The sequence below is a fragment of the Artemia sp. Qi Xiang Cuo genome, chromosome 12 (genome assembly GCF_049724085.1).
Source record: "Artemia sp. Qi Xiang Cuo chromosome 12, ASM4972408v1, whole genome shotgun sequence".
NCBI lineage: Eukaryota > Metazoa > Arthropoda > Branchiopoda > Anostraca > Artemiidae > Artemia > Artemia sp. Qi Xiang Cuo.
In genome coordinates this window covers 33,841,816-33,860,911 of record NC_142805.1, presented here as the reverse complement: position 1 = coordinate 33,860,911, position 19,096 = coordinate 33,841,816, and the positions used below count along the sequence as shown (strand labels likewise).

At 34.4% G+C, this 19,096-nt stretch overlaps 1 protein-coding gene across 1 annotated transcript in view; it reads right to left on the bottom strand.

Annotated features, from left to right (window-relative positions):
- LOC148946047 (mRNA export factor-like) overlaps positions 1 to 19,096 on the bottom strand; it is a 41,003-nt gene that overhangs the window by 441 nt on the left and 21,466 nt on the right. The window contains exons 4-7 of the mRNA XM_089097996.1: positions 16,315 to 16,578; positions 14,159 to 14,294; positions 9,097 to 9,227; positions 1,335 to 1,529 (exon numbers count right to left, since the gene is read on the bottom strand). Of these exons, the coding sequence (XP_088954122.1) occupies positions 1,335 to 1,529; positions 9,097 to 9,227; positions 14,159 to 14,294; positions 16,315 to 16,578 (726 nt within the window). The remainder of the gene's footprint in view (positions 1 to 1,334; positions 1,530 to 9,096; positions 9,228 to 14,158; positions 14,295 to 16,314; positions 16,579 to 19,096) is intronic.

The following is a 19,096-nucleotide window of genomic DNA, read 5'->3' as shown; positions in this document are numbered from 1 at the left end:
TAGAACTTAAAATAAACACGCAAAAAAAAAAAAAAAAAAAAAAAAAAACGCTTTTACAAGCCATCACCTCAATAACTCTTTGTATCCAACTTTTCCTCTTGTATACTTTCAAACTTAGTTTCTTGTATACAATACAGTACTTTCAAAACTTAGTTTGTTTTTAAATCGCTAGGTAGGCCTACTTCCCCTTTTTCAAAAATCATATTAAAAATCTTCAGTGATTTATCTCTAACTTCACAATCGCCATATTAAGAAAAAAAATTTACCACACTATCAGCAACTTGGGGCTTGTTACTTTTAATATTTTACTAGTATAGCTAATTCTGCCTCATAAAATAAATATTCTTCACTTTCAAAGTGTCAAAAAGTTTTTATCCTTTTCTATATCTTTTTCTGTAACCTTATCACAGTTTATCACGTTTTCAAAATGTTGTGCCCATCTCTCTAACTAATTCATCTTGTTTTTAACAGTAAAAAGTCCAGGTTTAGTGTGTTCCCTTTCGATTTTTAACATACGAGCAATATTTTATTATTATGCCGAGTGGGTGCATCTTCAAAATCTTCAGTAATTTATTCATGGCCTCTACTTCACACCTTCTTATATCATATTTTAATGCTTTCTCCACTTTCGGTACATTTCTCTTATTTTCATGTGATCTATCACTCAAAAAAAATTTAACAAGCCCCTCCTCCTCTCTACTGAAGTTCAGCATTTTCACTAATTTTCCTAGCTGCGCTTCCAACTTTCCTTCTAAAGACACTATCAGCTACTTCACAAACTATTTTCCAAAAATGATTCCGTCCATCTTCTACATAGTCAAAATTTAGACTCTCTAGTTTTGTATTCAACTGTTCTTGCAAAGTTTAAAATTATTATCCTGGAGTCTATAAACTTCATAGCTTCCCGGAAGGCAGTCACCCTTCCTAAGATTCTCTAAAGTTACCCTTTCTGCTCCCCAAGATTTTGAACATATTATTCTACTGCCTCATTCTAAGACATCGGGCTGTTTCTTTCCCTTGCAGGGCATTCACAGTGTGATTAAAGTAATTAAGTCCTTGTACATCCTGACAACATTTTCAAGTTATCTATGCTATCTTTTCACGGCCAATAAATCCAGCAGACTTGAACTACTTCATTCCTAATTGTTGAAGAGTGCAGTTAGGCACCTTATCCCCAAGCTTTGTTCCAAAATTTATCCCACGAACACTCTGTTTTTCAGTGGAAACACTAGTAGACAATCCTGTTATACACATTTTCAGCTTAAAAAAAATAACAAAAAAAGGGCAGGGTATATAAACCCAGCTGGCCATGAATTAGGATGAAAAAAATTTACCTTGGACCAGTCATAAGACGCAGCATATGCATAAATATGACCACTGTGGTTAAAAGCAGCAGCCGAGACTGGTTGATCCACAGGCTCTGACGTCTTCAATTTAGTTCTGGCATCTTTGTCCCAGTAGCTGTATCGGCCATCAGAGCCGGCTGTTGCTAGCGTACCATGTATTGGATGAAATCTAACAGAGTTTACCTGCAAGCAAGAGTAAAACAGAGAGATTGAAAATGAATCTAGTTAATAGGCAAATTTATTTAATACCTTTATATACAATAAAATTGTTTTCTATGTATATTTCACCATTTCTGAATATTCCTGGGAAATCAAATTCCAAATTATCTCATAGTTTATGTCCATACTCCTAACCGTAGCCTAGTCGGTGGATTCAAGCCTCCTTTAATGTGAAAAATTATTACAGATGTATAACCTTAATTATATAATGAATATAAGCCGACTTGTCTCGGCTTTTATTATAAACGCCTGGATTGGTGCAATAACACAAAGTAAACAGTAAATCTTGGGATAAGTTCAAAGGCTGGGGATAAGCACCAATAGCTAATAACATCATTTCAAAGGAAATACTGATTTATGATGACGATCTCCAAGACACAACTGCGAGATGACACAGCAGGCATTTTTGAAGCTCATTATCATCATCGACAATGCAGTCACACATTCTAAAGCAATTTTTTATCCCAATAGACCCAGTTCTTACAAATTATCCTAACACTGGGTTCACACAGCTACGTTTTTACGTATTACATACAATTTTGCAGTTTGCACAAAGAATTTGTTAGTATTTTGCCTTAACGAAATGCGTAAAGAAGTTTTACCTGATTGTAATGTCTTAATGATGTAAAAAATTTCAAATGAGCAGCCAGTAAGGCATTAACATTTGTTTTTTAAATTGAATATAGCCTTTCAAGAAATTCTGGCATCCAAAAAATTGATCTTGTTATTATTTTCATCATTGCATATCGTTTAAAAGACTTATTATTATTGAAAGATCTATTATTATTCAAAAGTCATCATGCTATTTTATTGGTATTATGGCCCATTATTTATTTATCTGAAAACAGGTCATTCAAAAAGAAATACGAAGCCTAGACAAAAGGAAGAAAGAGATAAGAGAAAAAACGAAAAATATCAACACTAATAGAGACGCTTCGCTCAATCTCGTACTAAAAACAGTAGCTCGAGTACGCAGAAAATAGAGATATTTTGTCGACAAATTTCGGTACCTAATACAATTCAACCACACTCATAAAAAAAAGCTAAACATATACATTCCATGCTTTTGACCGCATAGAATGTTAAAGAGTGAAACTACACAGTCATAAATAATTTGTGCACGTCAGTGAGAAACCAAAATTACAAGTACAAATTACTTGTATTTGTAGCAGGGCATGAACTCTTTCAGTTCTCCTTGGTGATTAAAAGTTGACAGACTTTATCCTGATCTGTGGATCCATCTTCGGTAATGGGGGTGTTTCGGTCATGGGGGAAGAGTAGTTTTCGAAGGAAGAAGAGGAGTCTTCTTCCACGTCAGTGGAATCCACCTAGGGGCTCCAGATCGCTTTAGACTACGGCTAATAAAGTTTTACGTTTTGCCACCAGGGTACTCCTTCCGAGAGTACATTGGCCGGCAGGAATTGCATATGTTATTCTTCCAGTCATCGACGGACGTACCAAAGCCAGGTAAGTCGACATTTCGTCCTAAATTCTGAAAACATTGGACTTGATCGTCTCTTACTAGGTTGTTAGCTACCGCTGCAACCCGGATATTAGTAAATTTGACGTCATAAATTTGAATTTTAGTGCAAAGATGGACTTGGCTTTTATACTACCACGGGGTTTTGCTCAACTGGGTGAAACTGCTGCCATAGATGCCATTCTAAGTTCAATCTTATATTTACAGCAACCTCACATTCCGATCAGTAAAAGTACATACTTGAAGCTCTATACTATTTCGATCTCTACTGAATCAAGGGAGATTCCCAGGGTTCCAGCTGAACTTTAGTTGTTTGTCATGCATTTGGTTTTGGCTTTATTGACCTTGTGACCAAGAGGAGCTGAATGGCTGGGAATTTGTTTAAGCATCTTCTGTTCATTTGCGGCTGAATCCACGTTCAGAGCTACATAGTTGGCTTAATCTAAGTCAGGGATAGCAAAATCTAGAGAGACATCAACTCCTCAGCATGCCACCATTGCGCGGTCCATCTTCCACTCTATTCAAAAGTTAAAGAGTATCGTGAGTGTACTCACCCCCTACTAGACTACTTTGTTAATTAGGTAAGTCTCGGAGATCTTATCGTTGACTTGGACCACTCCAAGTATATATTCATAACACGCCTTGAACAGTTGATGAGTTTATCCAGTACTCCATCTTCATTCATCTCGTTCCAGATTCAACTTCTTGGTGGAGTCAACCGCTGTGATACAGCCAATAAACAAAATCACCGGATTCTGTTGATGTCTAAATGTATGTTCCGGTATTCAACAAATTATTAATAAGTGGTCGGTATAACTTTCCAGGGTTAAATCCGGCCTAATTTGATCTTTTTCCGGAATTTTTTGTTTAGAAGAAATATCTGGAGGATGCCAACGCGAACACTTGTCCAGAACTACTAACAAACAAAATTGCCCTGTAGTTTAGGGTCGCCATCCGTCCCAGTAGTCAGGGATATGTCTCCCGTTTGAAACTTTTGTCCCAGTCTTTCCAGTTGATCTACAAAATGTCCCAGTATTCAATTGCAATGGGTAAAACGCTCACAGTGCAGAACGGAAAGGAACATGGTCTGGCGAGCCCTTCTACCTAAGCACCCCTCCCCCGACAACCCGTTACCCACTTGCTAACGCCTGGCAATCAATCATGTGCAATATTGCTTGCAGTTATATGAAGTCGTTTATTTGTTGTGCATAAAGTGACAAATCGAATAGACAGTGCCTGATAGAAAAACAGGAAAGGAAGAAAAAGATAGTTTAAAACGCCAAAACGTAAGTGCCATTTTTCGGATAATCCTGGTTGCCGCGGTAGCTGCGACCTGGTAAAGAACAAATTTCGGCAAATAGCAACCCAAAATTCATTATTCTGAAACCGAATCAGATCTAAAATACATACACCATTGGAATCGCCATAGTTAAAAACCCTATCCAGGAAACTTACAGTCCCCTTTCTTGAATAAGAAGAAAAATCGCTTTTTTGCATGAGAAACACTTAGTGTCCTCTTTTACCGTTTTTTCCTTCTTCACTGGTAGCGGGGCACTGGAACATCATAAAGAGCTATTTATGGGCCCATTTTAAAGAAAATTGCTATATCTAGAAAAATGCTATATTTAAGGGCTGATTTTAAAGAAAATTGGCATATCTAGTATCTTTTGTAATTAATAAAACACAGTATTTAAAATAAAATCAGTTTTTTGACAAGAAACTGCATCTTCGCATGTAAGATAACCATAAATAATGTTACAATAAAATACTTAAAAGGGTGCCCTGGGTAACGAATACAAACGTATTTTCTTTGTATTTTGTACAACATAACAATTTTTTAAGTTAAATAGGTCATAAACGGTCTTGAAATCGCACTGTCAGAAAGTGCAACAGCAAAATTTTAGGGCATTCAAACTGAAACTGAATAAGACAAAATGGCCAAATTTCAATGGTTCAGCATTCAAATTTAATTAAGTAATTTGACGAAGAAATTGATAGTTATTACAGATCGACTTTGCAATATTTAAAGAGTGGAGTTGTCCACCCACAAAATATGATATATTTTCATTGACGAATCTTGCTGCCCCACCGCAATGGCAGGACGTTGTACAAACAGCAGATTGTTTATAAGAAAAGGTCATAGTTATTGTCGACAGCAATTTGAAGGAAAAGCAGAGAAGGAAAAGAAGGAAAGATTTTACAGAACAAAGAAGAGGTAATGAATCCTGAAACAAATAAGACATGCACCAAAAATGGTGAAGTCTTCAAGAGACAGATATATTGGAAAAGAAACGGACTTTGATTTCGGTATGCCAGTACTTATAAGCAATCCTTGGTCATAATGCCAATGTGGAAAGAATTTTTTTAGTAGCAGCACAATTGACTAAAGAATGTAATCGCCTTCACGGTGACACGGTCCAAAGCACAATTGAATGCAAGTTTAGTTTCAAAATGACACGTTTAGAATTTCATAAGTGCGTTATGGGCAAACTTGACCTTCTTGATAAGGTGAAGAAATCTGAAAGCAGAATATTGGTTCAGACCTTTAGCCTTGGAATAAGAGGTACACCTAAGGTTTTTGTCGAAGGGAGTACTGCTGCCAGGAGTTTTGAAGATTTTTTTTGGGGGGGGAGGAGGGGGGGAAAATTTCATGGAAGTGATTACTGCACACAAGAAACCCCGGCCCTTTGTCCATCACTATTTAGAGAGGCAAAAACAGAACCAGGGTGATCCCCTTTCTGGGTGGAGTTATCTTCTGAAATTTCCCCAAAGAGAGAGACAAATCAGAAGATGAAGAAAACAAATAGGACTACGGCCAGTAGAAGGTCAAATACAAACTAAAACGACGCAAATATTTCACCTGCATAAAACAAGACGTCTTCAACGCAAAGAAACAAAGATAAAATCTAAAGTAGCGTAAAATTAAATAAAATCTAAAACCAAGAATTAAAAAAAAATATCTATATATACAATTGTTGCTACTGTGATTAAGCAAAACATAAGTTAAATAGAGTTGCTTCAATGAAAACACTGAAGCGACTGGATTAAAGATCTGTATAAAAAAAAAAAATTAAAGATCTTATTAAATTTCTCTTTTTTTCAAATTGCTTTGAATGTTTTTCGTTTAATGTTTGAGTGTTCATCAAAAAGATTAGGAGGACACATGTATACATTTTTGATGTTTACCAATCATATCCTCTTAAGTTTGTTTATTGACCCCTTCATCTTCACAGAACATACCACTATTTTAAGCATTAGACGCCATTTACTGTTACACTTCAAAAAATAACTAAAATAACGATATTTTACTTCTTAAAATTTCAAGAAATTTAAAAGTAAAATAAAAAATATTGAAATACAACTGAAAATAGAATAAAGTTTAGAGACAAAATACAGGTAGCGGCTTTCCTAATCACAATTGTTTGTTTCCTTATCACTCTGCAATTGTATTGTAAAACAATACTGAACTGTGAATATTTTCGACATCTTCTACAAGCTCTATAATAACAGTTGTTTTATGTAGTCCGAAAATGGACCGGCCTCTGGACCGGCCGAAAATAAAAAATGTTTGAGTCCGAAAGCGAAAAAGGACTGGCCTCAAATTCGCAAGAAAGCACACAATCAGATGCAGTTCACCAATCATTTTTTTCCTTTTAAACAGTTCGTGCTAACGAACTGTAAGTAAAGATAGACAAGTATCACTTATAGTAACCGACCTATAGAACACCTTATTAGAACAGTATTTTGACAAAAATAAATATACAAAAGAATCTCCCTTTTAAGGGTTCTAAACACAAATCGCTAAACTTTAAGTTAAAATTATAAATAAAATTTTACAGAACCTGAGAAAATTATAGTAATCTTAGAAAAGAGGAAAGTCCTTCTGAAAGAAGCGTGATCTTTATAAAAATTACAACATCAAATTCAGCATGTCCAACAGCCCTATTGCAGAAATTTCAAGTTTCTATGTGCAAAAAAAACAAAAATTTTTGCAAGTTTTTTCAGACAATTCGTAACAGATGCGTGTCTATTTCTTTATTTTTTTTTTCCCAGCAATGATCATACCAAACTATACGTCACAGAATAACAGGAGAGGACTCATTCAAATGAGAACTAAAAGTGCTTGTACCCTTTTAAGTAACAAAAGAGATCGAGCCTTAGGAAAGTGCACTTTTATGCCATTCTGTGCTGCACACCGAAATTATATTGTGAGATTACCTATCAGTTTAAATTTATTGACAAGACATGCACATATCCTACAAGTTTCACAAGTTACCAAAGCAAAGTACCGATTTCCGACATTTTTGTATCACAAACAGAAATTTGACTAGGAAGGGGCCAAAATACCATCGAGCGAAAATCCTCAATAACCTCGATAACCAATCAACTTAAATCTATCAAAAATATCAGCTATTGGGGGAAGTTGGAAGGTCAATGGGTCTTTTAATAAATAAATAAATAAATAAATATTGCATCATACTATTTGGCGGTTGAAGGACTCCTCAGGATAAATTGGAGCAGGTGGAAAACTATAAGGCTTGTAGGTTTTTTTTTTTTTTATCTCAATCTATTTATGTTGATAATTAGATTTATAATCCTTTTTTATTACTTTGATTACTGCAATAGCATGGAAGTTTTTCTTGTAATAAGTTTCATATCAAATACTTAGATGCACAAAGCAGAAGATAGAGGGGTTAACATTACCCAGGAGCAATATTTTTTCAGCAAATCGTCCCCAAAACATATAAAAATAATAATCTGAAAAATCATTTTGGCATTTTAGGAGCCTTTAAAAAAAATAAAAACGAAATTAAATCAAATTAAAAATGAGTTTAAAAAAAAATTAAATTGAGATCGGCATTAAAACCCAAAATAGAAGTTATCCTCTATGTCAGAGCCGCCATCCCATCAACCCTTTTACTCTTTACACTAAGGTTTTATTTTTTTTTTTTTTTTTTACCAAATGCTTCGAGAACAAACACTAATAGAGTTGCAAAGACACAACAGGTTTATTAATTTTTTCACAATGCCTCGAAAATGGAAAGAGTTTGTTTATTCATATTAACTTTAAACAATAAAACTTTCAGTGTTTTATGCTAAATTAATTAATTTATAATTAATTAATTTACGCATCCTATTACCCAAAACATCCTATAATTAAAAACACATCCTATTACCAACTGGCTGGATTTTTTACTGTCTGACATGCTGCCCGCTACTTGTTAAACGTTATCTGCTCATATACCCGATATTATCTCCCCCTCTGCAATATCCCAACCTATTCGAGTCTCAAGCTTTAGCCAACTATAGAGAAATTGCTGCGCATTTAAACCGTTTTCTATAATCACCCCATCCTCACATGGGACAACCTAATTTCCCTTACACCCTGGCAAGCTATTCAATAAGTTATTTTAGGGAAATAGTATTCGCGCATCATTTGGACAGGTTGAGGAAACTGGAGACGCCCTTTGAGGATATAGTTTTTTGGTTCTTTAAATTGGAAGCTTATTAATCAGTAGGCCAACTTAATTTAGCATAAATAGCAACAAAGACCACACTGCCTTTTCATCATAAACAGCCAATTACAAGCATAAGTTTCTCTTTTAACTTTTGTTACAAAAAGACCTTTGAGGCTAGGTGCCAAAAAGACAAAATTAGCATTGAAAGCGTGCATTTAATTATTTTCATTTCATTTGAATGAATTGTATCAACTCACCTCACTTTATTTATCAGTCCTGGTTAAACTTCATGGAAGTTATGATGCTAGGGCTGTTTTTAAAGTTTTTTTTTTAATCTTTTAGTTTTAAAGTTCGTATTTTAATGAAGTTTCTCTTTTGTATTTTCGTTTGTGTTGTGCTGAGGCTGGTCCTTGGACATAGGGCCTAAATATTCCTTTAGAGTTTGGAATTCCACTGTCTTAAGAAAAAAATTCCCTATTGTTTCTACTTGTAAATGGTTGTTTAACTTAGCATGTTTAAGACAAAAAAAAAAAAAAAAAAAAAAAAAAAAAAAAAAAAAAAAAAAAATACCAGCGACAAAACAGACACTTACCGCAAAAATATCCTGGAAAGAAGAACCAGTGCCAGTTGACCTGTGGCATTTAAACGTAAAATTATCCTTCGGCTCCGCAGGGTTATTGTATTGAATTGCAACTCGCCCCTCAACACTTCCAACGGCAAATCCTGAATGAAAAGAACATGGTAACGACGGACATCTTTAAAATGGAGTCGTTTAGATTTCAAAAACCCAAAAAAAAACGTATGAGAAAATTGACAGAGAAGATGTAATGCTGGTTTTGATCAAATTGTACAAATCACCAGCAATGAAAAATCGGGATTCACTTGCCTTCAAGTTTGGACTATTTCAGAATGGAAATATTCAAATTGGCTTCAAAGAGGAAAAAATTAGAAATTAATAGCCAACGTCTTCATATTATTTTTTTTTTTTTGTCAGCTCTTGCAAGTCCCTTAATGAACTTACAGAGTTCATTAAGGGACAAGTACTTTTTTGCAAAAATCTAATAAACTTTGGACAAGTTTCTTCTGATAGACAAGGGCTTCTGAATTGCTCAATTCCATGTCTTTCAAGTTTTTAAAAAGTAGAGGCTCATACCAAATGGCCCAGCCTATCCTTTTAGTAAAATTAATTAAAAAAAAAAACTTTCCGAAAAAGAAGTTTTTCATTAAAAAGTAAAGGCCATATTAAACTTAATATCAGCAAAAATAAAAACCTATAATAATTCAAGCTCATAACGACCAGAAATGACTATTAAGAGATAAATGAAACCCAAAACGAACAGAAATTATATAAACAATCATAAAAAACCAACATACAACAGGTGCTAAAACAAATTAATAAATAAATCTTAAAACGAACAGAAATGAAATTGAATTTGCAAATCAAGCATGAAATGAACAAAAATCCCTACAAACAAGAGTTTATGCACTCCCTCTTTTCCTAACTGTGAAAGTCTAAAACCAAATGCGTCATTGGCGCTTTAATGAAAACTATATGTGTCTCAACAGTATTGGAAAGAGCAAATAAAACTGATCTGAATATTTGATTTATTACTATACTACTTAAAATTTGAAGAAATTAGCCATCAAATCAAAGATATTTACATGCTTTTAATGGATCCTGCTCTTTAGAGATGAAATTTCGGGAAGAGGATTTCAATCCATTCCCCCGCTCTTTCTAGTAAGGGTCTTGGTGGTTGGGTTTGAGGTATAATAACATCCAGTTTAACGACACATAAACTGTTTAGATACCTAATTAATTAAGTTATTTAAAGTAATTTTAAATAAATTTTTAAATTAAAAATATAATTTTAAAATAAAATTATATTAATATTAATATACTTTTAAATTAAGTTATTTAAATTCACTTTAAATTAATTAGAAGTTAGTTAAGTAAATTAAATTCATTAAGTTCATAAAACAAAGAGCCTAAAATTTGGAAAAGAATATATAACTTGAAAATGAGATATCAGAATGAATCATGTAATTCTGATTCGAAGGTACCGATTGTCTAATACAGACTGTTTGTGTTTGCTTAAATATTTGGGTTTAGATACTTGTTCAACTACAATTTAGAATGAAGTCATTTTAATTGGCTTTACTAAGAAGCATTCAGTAATTAATGACCATACATATTTTTGCAGCTTTGAGCTAATTTTAGGACTTTTCCTTGTTAGCGTACCAATTTAGCAGTCAATCATGAGTTGTCCCAAGCAATATCGCAAATGGTTTATAAAGAGGAAGCCGATTTGGTTTCTGAACAGTTTTTACAAAAAAATAACTATGAAATAAGACAGATAAACAACCAGAAACTTAAACAGTTAAAAAAAAAAACTAATGTAGTAGTTTTAACAATTTATTTTCATCTATGTAAGAGTTGCTTAATACTACTGAAAAAGTTATCTACAAATATTATTACACCTTTCCTTATGTAATTGTTTACTTTAATAAGGCTACGCTTGTCCTAGATTACGTCCCAATAGCTCAACAGCAAGTATCCAGAATTAGTTGTTTTAATGAATCCTTAGCTCAGAGGAAAGGATAACAACTTAGCTCATGGAGAACTAGGAACCACTCTTTAGGAAAACAAGTAACGACCTTGGGGTAAATCCAAAATTTTAAATGGGAATTTCTTTGAAGCGTTATGTACTTAATGGATAACAGAAAAGATGTGGCTTTCGCCAAAAAAGTTTTTTGTAAAAAGCTCTATTAAAGTTCTAACCATTTATACTTTGGTACATATTATAATTGAATTTACATGACGATGCGCTGTACGTGCTAAAAAGTGGTTAGCAAATTCATTAAGTCAAGAAAATTGTCAGGGGAAAAATTCCTATTACTTTTTCTTGATCATCAGGGGTAGCTACAGTCAGGTCCAAGAGGCATACGAAAAATATGTCTTACGTCAAAATTTGAAATGGACCCCCCCCCCCCAAAAAAAAAAAGTACACAGAATATACATGGCAAAACACTCTCTTGGGCAACAAAGAGCCTTTGAAAGGGATAGAAAATATCGACCTTCCTGAGCAAGGTTACTAAGAAATTTACCCCTTCGCTTTCAGTTATTTACTTTTCCTGAGAATGGTTTTAAAATAATGGTCATAGCACATGTTGAAAAAGAGAAAGAAAAATGAAAAATATTGAGATAAGGGAGGATTTTAGACTTGTAACGTGCAACATTTTAAAGAAAGTGCATTCTGAAGTTCCTAAGCAAGTCCTCATTGCCAGATTAAGGGACAACTGTGTCCTCTGTAAGTCAGATTTATAAACAGTTTTTGACTTCCAAGCTTCTGTTTTTCTCTCCCACTTCTTGTAGCGTAAACCTCGTCTTTTCCCGTTTTTTCTCTTCCACTTCTTGTAGCATAAACCTCGTCTTTTCGTCCTGTGAACTTGTTTCCAATACCAATATAGTCTTGTTCGATGTTAAGGATCGGAAATTTAGATAGATGAATTTTCTTGCAAAATATTATCTAGGTAACAATACAACAACCAGCTAACTTTTTCGTTCATATATTTGAAATTTTATAGTTACTAGTCAAAACTGTAAAGTTATCTGTCGATGTCCCCCCCCCTGAAACTGCACTTACAATGCAATATTACAATATTGCATTACACTGAAATATATGAACGGGAAACGGGAATACACTGAAATCAATTGACTTGGCAATTTCTAATTTGACCATTTTAACTGCTGCATTTTCCATCAATATCTTGCAACACTGGTATGAATTTCATTGTCTTCAATGCATAATACAAAAATTATACAAAGACGGAAGGTAGCCAAGGACCCCCGTCCCTCATTCAAATAGGGACAACCCGAAACCAGATTTTTGGACTGTTAAATAAGCGTGAGTATTCATTTTTTAAGGAAAAGCGCCAACAGACACAAGTTTTGGGTAAGTTCTGTTTGCTGTTGCTTCCATACGCATAAATATCGATGTGATTCAAATCACTAATAGTAAAAAGAACTATGTGCCAAAAGGTGCCAAAACTTCATTAGGTGCCAAAACTTCGTTTATGTATTCATTCTTATCAGTAATTAACTTTCCAAACCAATCGGAATCACGCAATAATTTTTGATGCGTGATTGCGATTGGTTGAGAAAGTAAATTACTGATAAGAATGAGTACATAAGTAAAATAATTACAATTAAAAAACCAGTATTTTTTTATATAGCCTAAACAGTGCTTGGAGTCACGTGGATGTTTATGGAATCTGACTGTGTCATCCGGGCAAGAGCAATTTTCCCTTCAAATTTATACTCCCATCTTTAAGTAAAGGTCTATGCAAGTTCCTCGTTCCTGTATCAGAGTCTGACAAATGTCACTTTAACACAATCATAACTTGTAAAGAAAAAAAAGAAAGTTTGGCCTTACAGGCAGTACTTAACGCTGAAGCTTTCAAGCTAGGGGGAAGCTCCTTCTGATATCAGAAACAAAGAGGACACACTAAACAAAAATTTACTAAGCTTTTTTCCTCAGCTTAACAAAATACGAATGCAGCAGGGTCGTATACAGGATTTTTCGGGGGCGGGGGGGGGGGGGGGTATGGGGGTGTAGCTACAAACAGATTTTTTTCGGGTGGTTTTACAAAAAAAAACTTTAAAAACGCATCAAAAATTTGTTTATATTCATTTTTGTTACGTTTTAACAAGTCGGACAGACATTTTGGGGAGAGGGGTCATACCTCCTACCTCTCCCCCTTCTCCTGTATACGGCCTTGGAATGCAGTAGCTTAATCTAGCGGCAATGTTTCCACTTCTAATTTATTCTAACAGCCACAAAACAGAGTAACACGTACAAACTACCCACATGATTTTGAGCATAAACTGATGTAGCTAGGCAGTTTTGATAGTTTTATAGGATCCACGGCAAAACTTGGATATCTAGCATCAAGGTACCAAGCTTGCAGCTGCTTGTCCATCAGTGGTGTTAGGTTTCTTTCTTTTTTTTTAAATTATGAAAACCAATATACGCAGTTTCTCCTTGTCATAAACGTTAAGTTAGCTTTCTGTTAGACACGTCAATATTTGAAGTCCAATTTCAAATCTCTTGAATATTGATAAAACCAATTATAGATTGATTTTTCAAATCATTAAATATTGTCATTTATCAATTGCAATTTTTCTGAGCAGTCGTTTGTCTAACTCCAGTCAATTGCAGTTGTTTAGAACAGTTTGGTTTATATTACAAGTTCAGCTTCGCACTTAGTTCTCACGACCAAACCCTTATTTTCATGAGAACAATTTTGTAATGAAGCATGAAAACGTGTCTATTTCGCAAAATTTTAACATATGCTTAGTAAAACATCGTAAGGAAGCAAAGTTATGGTTTTTTTTTAAACTTTTATTGCAGCCAAGGTATGCGATAAATAGTTGTTTACTGAAAATGTTGATGTCGTAGCCGCCTTAGAAGCGAAAAACACGTATACTAAGAAGTGATACACCAAACGTGAAAACTGAAAGGAAAGGTATCGCAAAGATCCCAAGTACACCTGATTAAGTGAGAGCCCGTCACTGTTCATAAAAGATTTTCCGTACTTTACATTAGGATTACGACCATTTTTCCTCACTTTTTTTTTCGATAAATTCTCCTCACCTGCTGGTACGCCTTTCTTATCTCTGAAAACACTGATACATCGATGCTGATATTTCAGAGGAGAATCTGGTTTCTTTACAACTGACGGTGTTCCTTCTAACTGTATAATCAAAATGTGACGGCCGGCGGTACTCACCTAAAACAGAATCAGATTGAGGAGTGGAGGGTTCCCTCTAAACCAAATTTAATAACTGCTGACCCACTGAATATTGTCTCTCTTGCTTTGCATGAATACATTTTCATTGAAACCACAAGATTTTTCTGTTACATTAACTCGTTAATTGACACGCATTTGTGCATCACAAAATAATTTCACGTACGTGTAGAATTTTTTTTTTACGCTTTTCTCTGAGTTCACAAAGTTACATTTCCGGATGGAACTGCAAACTTCTCGTCATTCGTCATCAATCCACAATTTATTTTTTCTTTATTTATTAATTTTAACTCAATTACTGGTTACCACTTTTCTATTGTGCTTTGGAACGATCGGAACAATTTCGTATAAAGTACTTTGTGGATGCAGTAAATCTATTTTATATTGAGCCATTTCGCGTAACACCAAGAATACAACGCAGCTAAATAGACCTAAGGTTTGCTGGGTTGGGCACGGAGACCGAAAGTTTTCTGCATTGGACAAGCGTAAAGAAATGTGTAAACCACGGCCTTCGAAAAAGAAAGAAAGAAAACCCTTGTTTTCTCATCATATCGTTCCCATACTTCAACTGTGATTTGAGATATTAAAAGACGTCGGAACCCTTTTACCCCCCCCCCCCTTCTCTACTAACATAAAAATCCGTTTCCTGAATAAAATACGGGCAATAATTACATTCTTTTTCTTTATATTGAAATGTGAGAACATGATAAGAAACTCTCTTGAAAACTTCCCCTGAAAGTCCCTTGAAACCGTTGAAAACTTCTTTAATGAAAAAGAAAATAAGAAACCTTCTCATCTCCAAGCAAGAAATAGATAGAAATTTGCAGTTGCACCAAAATGATGGACCGACCCGACTAAAAGAGTAAAATTTTGTGAAAGTCGTTCATCGATTTTCTCAAAATCGTTCAAGACAACCTTATACGAAAATGAACAATTCTTTATTTAAGGTATTCTTTATTTATTCTTTATTTTTCTTTATTTAGTTTTAAATGGAAATTATAAAATACATAAAAACAAGTTAATACAATCAAGAAATAATTTTGAAATGTATGAGTTTAATCTTAAGCGCTACTTGAGAGAAGAGAAAGGATATGGAATGTCTTTTGGAACAATACTCATAACATTGGTAGCATTAAAAGCCTAAACCCTGGTTGGATAAAGTTTTAGTAATTCAATCATCGATTAATTCAGATTCAACCTCATGAGAAAACCTCTAAATTCACTCTTGCTAAATCTTCTTCTTTTAACAGAGCTTTCTGAAAAAAGTAGCTACTCAAACCCTAATATTCTTGTCATAATTTACTTTCTTTGCATCCATTAAAATTTTTAATTTAGGAGATAAATTTTGTATCCTGAAAGCAATGCTAGAACTTCCATAGCTTTCATTCTAAGGAATATTCATAAATTTCAAAGTAAATATTAAGGCCACGACAACAGAGAAAACTTGTTAATTCTCAAAAAAGAAAATGCTACAATAGCAAAATGCGCAGGATATAAGTATATACAAACCTACAATAAGCCATGATAGGGATAAGTTCTATAAAAAAATGTAAACATGTCCATAAGGGAAAATGCCCTTATTTTAATATATAAATACTAAAAGCTTAAAACAAATAACAGACCCGGCTAGCTCAGTTTGTAGAGTATCAGACTATCGATCTTGGGGTCGTAGATTCGAACTAGACATAGGGTTTCTTTACTTTCCTTTTATAAAAAGTAAAATATTGATAATGATTTTGAATTTTATTTTAGGGGGAGGGGGCAAAAAACAATTCCTTTGATCCTCATAAAAGAGTATTTCTTATTAAAAGAGTATTCTTTGCTATGCCTGTTGTCCGACAGTCTTTGGGACTAGCAGTTATAAAAACAGAACAAAAACAGAAGACTGCAGATTTAACAAATTAGGATCATGCAAGTCAACTTGATAATTCATTTTTTATAGAATGTTGATCTAAAAAAAAGGACAAATTACAAAACTCTTAAGTAAGAGAGAAAAAAATACCACAGCCATCGGAAAATCCACATCCGCACAATATGACCTCTCCGGTAGCTCAATAGCATGCAGTGGGTTTGGGGATCGTGTATCCCAAAATTTGACAGTTCTATCCCATGACGTAGTCATTAAACAGGTGTAATTTGAACCTTTGATCCAATGACAGGTTTTTACAGGAGCATCATGAGCTGCAACTTGAATTGATTGATTTGAAGCCAAATCCCAACATTTCACTTGTTTGTCACAACCAGCCATATATACTTTGGTTCCGTCCTAATGAAAGAATAAATTTTACTACATTTTTCGAAACGCATGTTTTTCTGTTAAAGAAAATCAAGAGTGATATTAAAATTTGAAACAAGTACAGTCACATAAGTGAAACTGAAAAACGAACAGAAATTATCACAAATAAGAACTACACTGACGCCGCACAAAGCTCTCCTAAACGTTAAAGTCATTTTACTTTACTGAAAATAAGATTTGAAATGTGGTTTTTCATCATGAAATTCCAAAAACCAAATAATAACCACATCTGGAGTAAAATAAAAAACCTTAAAACAAATGCGTTTGCGACAAAACAATTTAGTTCCACCATTTTAAAAGAATACTTATTCTCGCCACTATATATATATATATATATATATATATATATATATATATATATATATATATATATATATATATATATATATATATATATATATATATATATATATATATATATATATATATATATATATATATATATATATATATATATATATATATATATATATATATATATATATATATATATATATATATATATATATATATATATATATATATATATATATATATATATATATATATATATATATATATATATATATATATATATATATATATATATATATATATATATATATATATATATATATATATATATATATATATATATATATATATATATATATATATATATATATATATATATATATATATATATATATATATATATATATATATATATATATATATATATAATATATATATATATATATATATATATATATATATATATATATATATATATATATATATATATATATATGTGTGTGTATATATATATATATATATATATGTGTGTGTGTGTGTGTGTGTGTGTGTATATATATATATATATATATATATATATATATATATATATATTGACTTACTTGACTTATGTCTCCTGCCAGGCGCTGCTCGGCGTAGAGAGTGACGTCTGCCTTCTCCATCCACTTCGGTCCATGGCAAGCGTTTGCACATCGCTCAACCTGATATTTGCCATCGCCAGGAACTCGGACAGGCTGTCAGACCATTGTTTCTTTGGTCGGCCGCGAGGTCGCTTCCAACCGGCTTTGACAGGGTCGAAGTCATGGATCGTTTTCGCAGGCATGTGAGGAGGCATTCGAAGTAGGTGTCCGAACCATCGTAGTGTTCGCTCGGCTGCTTGGGTCGAAAACCGAGACTGCTTGGTGAGCTGCAGCAGCTTCTCATTGCTGACAAAGTCGAACCATCGTAGACCTTCGATCCTCCTCAGGCTCTTCGACTGAAAGACATCAATTGCCTTGAGGGTTGCGGCTGAAGCTTGCCACATCTCAGCTCCATAGAGCATCACACAGCCGACGAGGGCGTTGAAAATCTGCAGCTTCGTTGTGCGACTGATGTTCGGTTTTCGCCAGAGGTGACGGTTCAGTCTGCCCATGGCAGAAGACGCTTTGGATATTCTCGCTTGTAGTTCAGAAAGAAGCGAGCCATCTGAAGAAATTATGGAGCCCAGGTAGGTGAACCTTTGACAACTTCGATGCTAGTGGTGCTATCCAGGCTAACTGAAGGATTGGTAGCAGGGGAGAATGGGTCAATGGCCATAATTTTTGTTTTAGTCCAGTTTATCTGCAGTCCTACTTTTGCAGCCTCTTCTCGTAGGATTCGAAGTGCTTCCAGCAACTGCTCCATGGAGTCCGCCAGAATGGCCAAGTCATCAGCAAAATCAGCATCTGTAATGACACGATCTCCAAACTTGAGTCCAAAGCTGAGACGTGAAGTAGTCCTTGTCATAACGTAGTCTATGATGACATTGAAGAGCTCTGAGGCAACTGCACATCCTTGGCGCACTCCAGTCGTGATTTGGAAGAACGGGCTGCGGCGGCCGTTCACTTGAACACAGCTCTCCGTCCCGGAGTATAGAGCTATTAAGAATCTGTAGTATTTCACGGTGAGGCCTGTCTATTCTAGATTTTGACACAGGAGTTCTCGGTCCACAGAGTCGAATGCAGCGTGGACGTCGACGACGGTGAAAAAAAGAGCTGTTTATCTGAGCTACGTGATTTTTTCTATGATTTGTTGGGTCGTAAAAATCTACTCGAAGATTGAATGGTCCGAAATGAAACCAGCTTGCTCCGGTCGCCGGATTTTACGAATGATATTTCGACATCGATCTAGCAGGACCATTGAGAAAAGTTTTCCCGGGACAGACAGTAGGGTTATTCCACGGTAGTTCAAGCAGTCGCTCCTAGAACCTTTCCTCTTCCATAAAGGGATAATGACACCCTTCCGCTAATCTTCGGGAATTATCTCGGTTTGCCAGATTGTAGAGAACAGGGTGTGGAGAAACAGGAGCATAACAGGACCTGCATATATTAGCAGCTGCGCACTCAGGCCACAGATACCGGCAGCTTTATTGTTCTTGAGCCTTTTTACTGCATTTCCAATTTCTGATGGGCTGAAAGGCTCGTCTGGAGGAGCATATGTTTCGGATCTTGGACTG